Source organism: Sinocyclocheilus grahami, unplaced genomic scaffold (assembly GCF_001515645.1).
Source record: "Sinocyclocheilus grahami isolate Dianchi unplaced genomic scaffold, SAMN03320097.WGS_v1.1 scaffold84.1, whole genome shotgun sequence".
In the NCBI taxonomy this organism is placed as follows: Eukaryota; Metazoa; Chordata; class Actinopteri; order Cypriniformes; family Cyprinidae; genus Sinocyclocheilus; species Sinocyclocheilus grahami.
In genome coordinates, this window is record NW_015505263.1 from 2,233,950 (window position 1) to 2,245,310 (window position 11,361).

General features: G+C 35.4%; 1 protein-coding gene across 2 annotated transcripts in view; it reads left to right on the top strand.

Moving 5' to 3' along the window:
* LOC107586603 (consortin-like) overlaps positions 1 to 11,361 on the top strand; it is a 26,253-nt gene that overhangs the window by 3,229 nt on the left and 11,663 nt on the right. Inside the window, exons 2-7 of one of the 2 annotated variants that reach the window (XM_016274048.1) lie at positions 2,055 to 2,232; positions 4,220 to 4,628; positions 7,221 to 7,363; positions 10,448 to 10,478; positions 10,817 to 10,903; positions 10,982 to 11,093. In XM_016274048.1, coding sequence (XP_016129534.1) covers positions 4,289 to 4,628; positions 7,221 to 7,363; positions 10,448 to 10,478; positions 10,817 to 10,903; positions 10,982 to 11,093 — 713 coding nt within the window. In that variant the 5' untranslated portion in view covers positions 2,055 to 2,232; positions 4,220 to 4,288. The remainder of the gene's footprint in view (positions 1 to 2,054; positions 2,233 to 4,219; positions 4,629 to 7,220; positions 7,364 to 10,447; positions 10,479 to 10,816; positions 10,904 to 10,981; positions 11,094 to 11,361) is intronic. The other variant, XM_016274047.1, reaches the window with a different exon arrangement.

Sequence of the window (11,361 nt, forward strand, 5' to 3'; positions counted from 1 at the left end):
ACTGGTAAATAAAACACACCTTAGTATCGATATTTTTTGTTCGAGTATCGATACTTTCGATACTCGCATCAGTATCGATATATCGATACTTCGTATCGATACGCCCATCCCTAGTCACAACCCCTCCCAAAGGTCATATTTTGAGTTTAGTTTTGCTAGCCTGGACTTTTCTGGTATTATCATCAATTATTATTACACAATAAGCAATAATATAGAGTCACTTGGCCATTATCATACAATAAACCATTTCAAGGTGATGCAACATGATTCTGAACACCATGACAGGAGTTTGTTTTGTAATAATGACAGCAGTCCTAAACAGAAAAAAAACTCTCTCCGAAAAAAAAGGTACGCAAGTTTAAGTTAAGTTACTAAAATGTACCATTTAGACACAAATATGCACACTCTAGGTAATGATAAGTACTTTTAAGATACTAATATGCACTTTATAGGGGAAAATAAGGTATAAAGGTGTACCCGGTTAACAGCTTTTGTATCTTTTTTTCTAAGAGCGTAGAATGCAACAGTCCCCGTCCACTTTTTTTCCATATCATTGGTTCCGTAGGATTTTTCCATAGGACTTTTAAAAACAAGTTTAAGAGTTATAAACCTTGAACCAAACTAACCACACATGAGGTAAATCACAGCATTGCAAACATTAATTTGAAGCAAAAAAAACGCATTTGAAAGTTAGACTAAAAACAAAAGGTACAATGTGTACGTAATGGCTTTAAATTGATGAGGAAAAGAACTACAATCCCATGAAACATTGCGAATGACATAATCAAAATGACATTTTTTTTAATGCAAAATATGCATGGTATGTATACGAATATGTATGTCATAAACATTGCTCCATGTGAGTGGGTAGGCCCTAAAAAGTTCTTTTGGTGTCGTGATTCTCTGATTGGTGGATGTTTCTCTGCAGATTCATGGGTAATGTAGTTTTCACCAAACAATTATTTAAAAAAAAAAAAGTTGAAATAAGAAAATAAATCAAATTAGTTGAAATAATGCAGACTGATGGCTTCAACAAAAGCATATTCCATCGATTAACAACCTCATAGCTCACAATAGGTCTGTCTTTAAAGATTTATAAATGATCGTTCAAAATCAATGCCCTTATATGGAGAAAATTAATTTTTTTATTTTTAATTCCGGAGCTTAAGTGCTGCACTCTATTACCAAGACTGACCAATTAGAATCCAGATAGAAATGAGTTATTCCATAGAGCTGAAGTATATATAAATATAAAAAAAGGTATTCTACAACATTTAGAAAGAAGTTTCAGTATTACTTCAGCTTAAACGTTCAGTTTTAAGTCAGATACTACAATGTGATTTTCTGGATTTTTTTTTCGCATTTTGTCTCTCATAGTTGAGGTATACCTATGATGAAAATTACAGGCCTCTCTCATCTTTTTAAGTGGGAGAACTTGCACAATTGGTGGCTGACTAAATACTTTTTTGCCCCACTGTATAAATATAAAAAAAGGTATTCTACAACATTTAGAAAGAAGTTTCAGTATTACTTCAGCTTAAACGTTCAGTTTTAAGTCAGAATAAGGATTGATGTTAATTTCACAGATGGTTTTGAAGAACGCTGTGTGTCTAGCTACTCCAGTCATGCTTGTTTTTCAGGATGAATAAACCTATTTCTCATCTCTCTCTCTCTCTCTCTCTCTCTCATTCACCCCTCAGGCTTTAATGTTGTTAAAGGAGCTAATGAGAGAGTGCAGCTGTCTTTGATTATTAATGAGCTCTCTCTTAAATGAAAGCGGATGAAGGGGCATGGCAGCTCACATACCCACATTTCTGCTTGCCATAATGTGACTGACCTCATGTTATTGTGGCTGTGCCCTTTAAAGTCTCAACTATTAACATACAAATCTTCTGATGAGCTTTTTTGCATTTGGATTTTGAAATGAAAGCAGTCACAAACCCGAGACAATGGCTAGTTGTTATCACTTTTAGTCACTCAGAATTGATAGAAAGCCCACATGTGTGAAGCGGTTTACCTGGCCCTTGTCGTTGATGTGGTCTGGATGTGTGTAGGTGGTCACACCGCAGGCACAGATCCGATGGTCCTCGGCTCACTGAGTCACTGTGTTGTCAGAAAAGCGAATGAACGCCTGGGGTCCGCTGTGAGTCAGTCCGCACTTCTAGAGCCAAATAACATCAGGATCAGGTCCTCTTCACAAACAGCCAAGTTCTTTCTGTCTGCAGTGCCCTGGTAAATAATGATTCATTGGTTCACTTCATTTATTTTGTAAATTGCAACATAATGGCATTTCTAATGTATATATGCAAGACATGGCAAGTATAGGCTATATCGCATTTTATACACAATAGTAATTCAAAGTGCTTTACATGAAAAGGATTTTAAAATAATCATAAAAGATGCAAAAGAAATGAAAATACTACACTAAAAAATAAAAAAAAATGTTTTTTAATTAATTAAAAACAAAATACAAATAAAAAGAATGTCAGCTAATAAAATGGTACTGTGTTTATGGCTTTTAGTCCATGTCTGTTAGCTTGTAAGTCATCTATATATTAGTGTACTTCTAAAAAGGGACTAATATTATTTATGACTGACTCATATTGCAGTAGTTACATTACATTAGTTTGTGGCCAGCTCATAACATTTCCTTTATTTTCTGTCTTTTGTCTATATTTGGAAAGGAAAAGGTTGTTAAAAAGTAGAAAGAAAACTGAAATTGAAATGACTTTAGAATTGTTATTTACTTACATTATTTATCAGCCAATTCCATATAACTTGAAATCTTTAATTCTCCAAACTATGAACTCAAAACAATGAACACCAATTGACAGTGCTGTCAATATCTGAGGGATTATTTGAGTATTTTAGTGGATTATATAATTAGCCAGTGTTATTTTAGTATTATATGTTTTTTTTTTTTAAGTTAATATTTAAGATTTTTGGAGTACGTTTTATTAAAAAAAGGGGGGGGGATACTATTGCAGTCTTTCTATTTCAAAAATGCATGTTTAAATCAGTGTTACTTGTGTTTTGTTTTTTTTGTAATTATTTGTGAAATGTACTAGTACTTTTTGAGTGAAAATTGTTTCTATACCAATTTTATACCAATAGTATTTTATTATTCAGTTTTCATTTAGGTTTTAGATTGTTTTAGTAATTTTGTCTTGCGCCTTTATCATTTTTATTAGTTTTTGTACATATTTCTATTTATATTGTAGTACTTCAGCTTACATTTTTTTTTATTTCCGTTAGTTGCCAACATGTTTTTACATTTTTTTTTATACCTAGTATTTTTTTTTTATTTCGGCTTTCAGCTTTTTAACAGAAACTATATTTTACCGTTTTAGTTGACAATAACAACACTGGATTCAGCTTAGTTTGTTCACTTAATGCACACTGAACTGCCTTAAGCGTTATCATCGTACGCAGTGACCTATAAGCGTTTTTTTCATTCATTCATTCAGTCTGCAGCTCCAGAATCCCAGAGCAGATGAAAAACAAACAGCCAGTCTGCTTTAAGATCTGTAAGATGCTGTATGATATTGCGTAAGCTCTGTCATGAGACGGTATGATAATAAGCATGATGCTTTTTCTTCTATAACAACCCAGTGGGGACTATTATGGAAAATCTCCATGGTGTATGAATTCAGTATTCAGGGGAACCAAACAATCAGTGTGAGAGAGTGCGTGAATGTGAGAGAGAAAGAGAGAGAGAGAATATAGACTTAAGAGCATTTCCTAATTCAGTATATTACAGCTGACTAAAGGGACACAGGACAGCAGGTTGGTGATATAATGTATAATTTATTCAATTTAAATACAAAAATATTAAATTTTTACAATGTATATTAGAAAATTTTAAATATATTCCTTTTAAATATATTTAGCATATACATTTATATTTATGATCGTTACTGAAACCAGGTTTTTTTTCCATTTTAAATCCTTTTTGAAAAATTCTCTAATGATATCATGTGAAATGATACCAGAACTGTACAGCTGAACAAAAACATTAGCTAAAATCTATTTTGCATTTGGCCTCTGATTAATACAGCTATAAACAAATGCAAAACAAAACAGACACATGCACTGTTCTCAGCCAGCCTGAAGTGGAATTATGGGTAAACTATGAGTCAGTTCTCTTAAACGCCAGCGAGCTCTTTACTTTTCATGATGGATCACGACCATTAAAGTGTCCCACTGATTTGTTCTGCAGCGTCGTTGAGTGGCTGCGAGGCCTGCAGGGGTTCGAGTGGATCTTCATGCTCTCGGTCAGCGGGACCTCATGGATGACAGACAGTGGCAGAGCGATGGCCCAGTGAGGCGGGGAGGAGTAACTGACCCTGACCTCCAAAACGACTCTGACTCCAGCCGCAGCCCGGACGAGAACCAGAACCGACTGGTGGAGGAAGCGGAGGAGGTCGAACAAGGGCCCCGTGGTGGACAGAGGCCCCTCCGACAGGATAAGACTAGCAATAACGGTGATGACGAAGATTATGACAGCTCCAAGGTTGAGGACGAAGATGATGTGGAGGAGGAAGAGGTGGATGGTAACAGTGGAGCCTACTCTCCAGAGCTGGATGGACACATCCGAGACTCACCAACACCCAGCCCCAGCCCCACAGGTAACAGACAATGTCAAACTGAGTTCCAGACCACGGTTTGAGAAACAACCTGAAGCATTAGCATAGATTTAGCCTTTGTTACTCATGCCTCACAATCCTGTGTGTGGTTTAGTTTTTACTTTGCATTTCTGAAAAATGTCATGGACCAACAACAACATTGTCAAAATGTTCCCCATTCACACGGACCCACAAAAACAACTAAACATTCTGTATTATGCAATTTTTACAAAAAATTCACAGTTTTTTGTAGTTTGCACAGAGATGATAACAGTATCGTTTTCAAAAACGTGCACTTTGAAACCTTTTTTAGAAGTTTGAATTTTCAGGCCTCCAAAATGCTGTTGTCATGTAAATGAACAGCCAAAACCCATAAAAGTTTTTCATCTTTAGTCGAAAACAGTGTAATGTAAACACCACCTTAAAACTATTTTTAAAAAATTGTAATTGAAATAAAGATGAAATAAATATTAAGTGCTAAACTTAAGGTTAACTAAAAATAAATAAAATAGAAAATAGATTAATTAAAAAAAAAAGTTCTAGTACTAAAATTACAAAAGCCAAAACTGAAATAAAAATAGATTACAGCTAAATAAATTACAAAAAAAATTACTGAACTAAAATGAAAATTAAGAATATATAAACAAAAAACATAATTACAAATATTAATATTATAATAGTATATAAATAATACTAAAATAACACAATCAAAATTTTGTACCCAATCCAAAGTGTGAATCTAAAGTGACGTGACATGTGGCCAAGTATGGTGACCCATACTCAGAATTATTGCTCTGTATTTACCCATCCAAAGTGCATACACAGCAGTGAACACACACACACACACACACACACACACACACACACACCGTGAACACACACCCGGAGCAGTGGGCAGCCATTTATGCTGCGGCGCCTGGGGAGCAGTTGGGGGTTCGGTGTCTTGCTCAAGGGCACCTCAGTCATGGTATTGAAGGTGGGAGAGAGCGCTGTACATTCACTCCCCCCACCTACAATCCCTGCCGGTACGAGACTCGAACCCGCAACCTTTGAGTTACAAGGCCGACTCTCTAACCATTAGGCCACGACTTCCCCATCTATTAATTCCTGACAGCTAAACTGTCACATCACAGCATTTATTTAGCTTTCCATACATCATTTATTTAGCTTTCATACAGTGAAATTCTGTTTGTTTGGAAGTGTCATGACTAAACAAATGAATAAATAAAAAACTGATCCTACGGTACATTAAGGCAGAATCAGTTAATCAGTTCCCAACCTTCACAGTGTGAAATTCTCCACGTTGACCTGGAAGCAGTCAACCCAAGTTCAGTCCCATGAGTCATGTGTCCGTGCATGTGTGTGAATGCACTGCCACGGTTCTTGCACAAAAACAAATCACTAGCTCATCTAGCAGTTCCACTGTGTAGGTTTTTTCAGTTCAATTCTAAAGAGAATTTCTGAGGAAGAGCTTGTCATTTGCCGAAGTTTGTGAAATTCATGCCACTGAAATGTTACAAATGTTAAAAGATATTCTGAGAATTAGTCCTTGAGCACAACTATTTGTTCCTTCCCCTAAAGTCAGATATATGTAAAGAAATGATGCTTGGTGGCTTTCTGTGCCAATCATTTTTTCTGTCATAGTTAGCAGTGGTGTGCTAGAATGAATCAGATTTTTATACTAATAATATCAAATCTGATTCTTTCAGTATCATTTATATATATAAAAATAAAAATGACTAATATTGAATGTTCCTTGGACATTGAATGTTTTTTTTGTGGGTCAACCCAGTCCAAACGGTGTCATCCTGAATTTATTTGTCATTCGATTGATCAGGCTGAGGGTGGAGAAGCGTTTCTATTGTCTGTGAGGATTCAGACACCCTGAGTAATAGTGCTAGACTTTTGTTTCTGTTTCTGCTGTAGAGCGAGTGACTGCATCCCATTGTTGTCATGCAACTTTCAGACAGGTTTGAGGGGCGTGAATAATAAGGGCCAACCTCTAGAGCGAGATATGTCTGTGTTGATGTACAAACACTGGGTGTAACAGCTCAATTCAATTTTTGGGAGTATTTAGATACCTATATGCTAGATCACACCAGGGTTATTACCGTTAACTAAGACTATTCAAAACATTTTTGTTAATTGAAATAAACTGAAATATGATCAAATATTAGATGGATAAACTAAACAAAAATTAGAAATGTTCCTTGGAAACTAAATGAAATCAGTTGAAGCACTAAAAGAGAGAAAGAGAGAGAGAGAAAGAAAGAAAGAAAATATGGAAATAAATCAAAACTAAAACTTAAAATAAATAATTAAACCTAAACAGTAATATGGTTTTAAAAAACACACACGCACACAATTATTAAAAATTACCTGAAAATTAAAATGAAAACTGAAAATATAAAAAAGTAAAGATATTCAGAATATTAAACAAAAAAAAGTGTATAAACGGCACTAAAATAACACTGAATTACATAGTACATACAGTAACATAAGAAGTCTATTGGTAATAATGATTATGCTAAAATAGCATACAGTTAGTGTCAGTGTCAACACTTTTCAAAGAGGATGCGATATTTGTCTTTTCAGTGTCAGAGGGGCTTGTGAGTCCTGAAGGGACGCCTCACGGCGATGCTGGACCACCCCAGGGCTTCGCTCACTCCCTGGTGGCGTCTCTGCAGGAGCTGGGGGAGCAGGGAGAACACCCTCTTCTGCCACAGTGCCTCCATCAGGTCTCGTACTCCTGTTCTACATCATTTCCTCTGTGTGTGTGTGTGTGTGTGTGTGTGTGTCTCTGCTAGAAATGACTAAATGAGGTGTTAAATTAAACGTTCTTAACAAGGAAATGTGAGAGATGAACAACTAAATCTCTCATCATTCATTAGCAAACACTTGTCTGTTACTAATAGACTTTCAAACTAAAACTCAAAAATACAGTAAAACCAGTAATATTATGAAATATTATTACAATTTAAAATGACCGTTTTCTATTTGAGTATATTTTAAGATTTCAGTGTCACATGATCCTTCAAAAATCGTTCTAATATACTGATTTAATTTAATGCGTACCCTAACACTTTTGAACGGTAGTGTACTTTAGCTAACAAAAAAAATGAAAAATGTCTTTCTGCAATTTACATTTGACAAAAACACATTTTGAAAATGATGTGTGACCTAGCAACTTGATATATCGATTGTCAGTTTTTGTGGGCATCTGTTCATTGCCAGTAGATGGTGTAAACCTCTTATTACTTCAGTCTGCCTCGCTATTGTGTATGTGCCAGAACATGAGATGAATTTTCCTGTGCTGTTCCACATTGTTCATGAATAAGCTTGTGTTATTCTGTTGTTGCTGCTGGCCAGTGCTGATAACATTGACTGATAGCGGTACATGATGAGTCTGATAGGAAGCAGAATAACCGGCACCTTAAATGGTCAAGTGCTATTAAATGTTTATTTGAGCTTGACCTTATTCAACATGTTTTACAAGAACATCTTTGCTCAGCTGGTTTAGTTTCATCCTGAGGAGAGATTTATGTGAAACTACAAGACGACACTGCTGGAACTGCTCTCATTTATCCCCCTGTGGATTTTGTTCGTATAAGAGGTTTTAAAGGCAACAAATTGGATAACTAAATTTTCTTTTCACTTTTTTTATTTTATTTTTGTATTTCTTATAACATAATAACAAAATAAATAAAGAATTGAACATACAGGTCACCAGAGGCATCACATATAGTTCTTACATCCTTCTTGTATTTCTTTTCACATTTTAAGTGCACTGTGTATACTCAAACATGAACAACAAAGCCCCTTCCTCAGCTCACCCAGACCATTTATTGAAAGTAAGCTGCAAAAGTGGGTCAGAAATAGTCATATGATTCATAATTATGTTAACATAGGATCTGTAATGTTTATATGGCTGTTTAGGCTGTATTTGAACTATGCCAGTAGACTGGATGTGTAATGATGCATTTCAATCTCACACTTCTAACTTCGTTTCGCAATTCTTTGACAAAATCAGAATTAAAAAGATGTTAATTCGCAAACATTTTTTTTTCCTGTTGTGAAAACAGGCTTGCATAACATACATATAGATAGAAGATTTTGTTTGTGTGTGTGTGTGTGTGTGTAGTATTATTTTAGTATCGTTTAGATAATGATAAATTGTTAATATTTTTAATTAGATTTCATTTTATATTTTCAGTTTATTTTAATTTTACTTTACGTTTTAGCCATTTTGTTGTGCTTTTGTAATTTTTATTAGTATTTTTTTTTGTTTCAATTTAAAATTTTATTTTTAATTACAGTATTTCAACTTATTTCAGTAATTTTATTCTGTTTCCTATCAGATACATCATGTGCTGCTATCAGTCAATGTTATCAACATCTGACAACATACTAACACAAGCTTACTCACGAACAAAAAAAAGTTTAAAATGGAGTCTGTAAGTTAAAGGAACACTCCAACTCCCCTAGAGTTAAACAGTTGAGTTTTACCGTTTTCGAATCCATTCAGCCGATCTCCGGGTCTGGTGGTAGCACTTTTAGCTGTAGCTTAGCATAGATCATTGAATCTGATTAGACCGTTAGCATCTCTCATTCCGGCGTAATAATCAAGGAACTTTGCTGCCGTACCATGGGTGCAGCAGGTGCAATGATATTACGCAGCACCTGAAAACAGGCTTATTGGAAGTTACCTAGCTGGGACTATTTTCAGGCGTTGCGTAATATCATTGCGCCTGCTGCACCCATGGTACGGCAGCAAAGTTCCTTGATTATTACGGTCTTAGTACACGATGTAACTACAGAAGAGTCAAGTTTTAAATAGGAAAAATATAGAAACTCTTTGGTCATTTTTGAGTGAGATGCTAACGGTCTAATCAGATTCAATGATCTATGCTAAGCTAAGCTAAAAGTGCTACCGCCAGACCCGGAGATCGGCTGAATGGATTCGAAAACGGTAAAACTCAACTGTTTAACTCCAGGGGAGTTGGAAAATGAGCCTATTTTCAAAAATAGTGGTGTGTTCCTTTAAGTGGTTTGGACTGAATTGATTTCAGAAATTTGTAGAGAACCAAACGAAGAAGAAAAACAATGTTTTTTAATATCAGTGCTGGAAAAAATACTAGAAAAACAAAGAATTAGTGCCTCATTTTTGTAGATCTCATAGTCGTGAGCAGCCTTATGAAAATGGATGAGGAATGAAGGAGAGCGAGAAAGACAGATTAAAAGAACAGAAAGAAAGGTCTGAATGCGTTACTGCCGCCCACTCGGTGAGACATCTCTCATGTTGTACCGAGTTGACTGCACTCAGAGGAATACATGCTGTAGTGATTTTCATCCTGCCTCTTCACTTCAACTTTACCCTGCAAGACGTCTGAAGAGAGCTGATGTCAGGAGTTTTACTCAATGTGAACAAGTCTTTGCTTGCACCTCGGATAACAATAATAGGCCTATACATGCAGGTGTAGTAGAATAAATGCTGTCAAAGGTGAACTGACTAGTTTATCAGGTATAAAACATCTGTAAAATTACATTAAGCCCTTATGCAGCATGTTTTAGGTGCATCATCTGTATATTTATGGGTAACACTTTATAATAACTGCCATTAAGTCATTAACAATCATTATAGAATGCTTAACAGATCTGTATAGATTCATATGATACATAAATCACTTTTAAAATGTACTTTAATGAATGACCTGTTTTATATAATGTAAAACATCAGAGTTATTGTACAGTGTTGCCTAATGATGCTTTTCATTGTGTAATGTAATGCATAATAACTCCAGGCTAAACTCTTTTCTTTACAGATTGCAGAGTCATATATGCGTGAGGAGGACTGTATCCTTAATATTATTATTATTATTTTTTTTTCAATTATATAATAATACAGAGGAACTGTGTAATGGTGTGTTTGAACAGCCTTTGATGCTTGTTCCATTATAACTCCTACTTTACACCCCATTGCCTTTGTTATTGTAACTGAATCGGGGATGCTTGCAATGTTTATGGATATAATGCTGTTTATTGTATTACATTCAGTGCATTACTGCAGCAAGTTATTGTCTTATATGACAGTATTTCACTGTGGAATTATTTAGTTTCAGTGTTGTAAAGTGCATTGGTGCGTTGGGGTTTCCCGCTTCCGGTAGATTTTCCTTAACCAGAGTATTTTCCAGATGAGAGAGCAGTCAGGTTCATACAGTTAGAGAGACTCTATCACGAACGTCTGCTGTCTAACCTCGCCGCCCTACAGCAGCAGTGGGGTAAGTGGATTCTGGTAAACCGTTACCCAGAGCTGGTTCTTGACAGAACACCTTTTAACCTCGTCTTTCTGTGATCAGAGAGGAGACGGAGTTTGGTTGGCCAATGTCAGGACGGTCCAGAAGACAGAGACACTGACCTGGATGCTGAACACCTGGAGAAACTGAGACACATCTGCAGAACGCACAGACAGTGAGAGCACACTGCACATGAACGCTACATTAATTCTGCCACACAGATAAGGTCAACTTTGTATATTTTTTTTGATTTTTGATTTTTTTTATTTGATTCATTGCATGCTTCATTAGTTAAGCTACACAGATCAGGTCAACACCATTTTATTTTATTTTTAATTCAACCTTTTTATGCAGAAATTATTTTATTTTATTGTACTTTACAATAGGTTAGCCACACATATTAGGTCAACAATATTTATATATATATATATATATATATATAT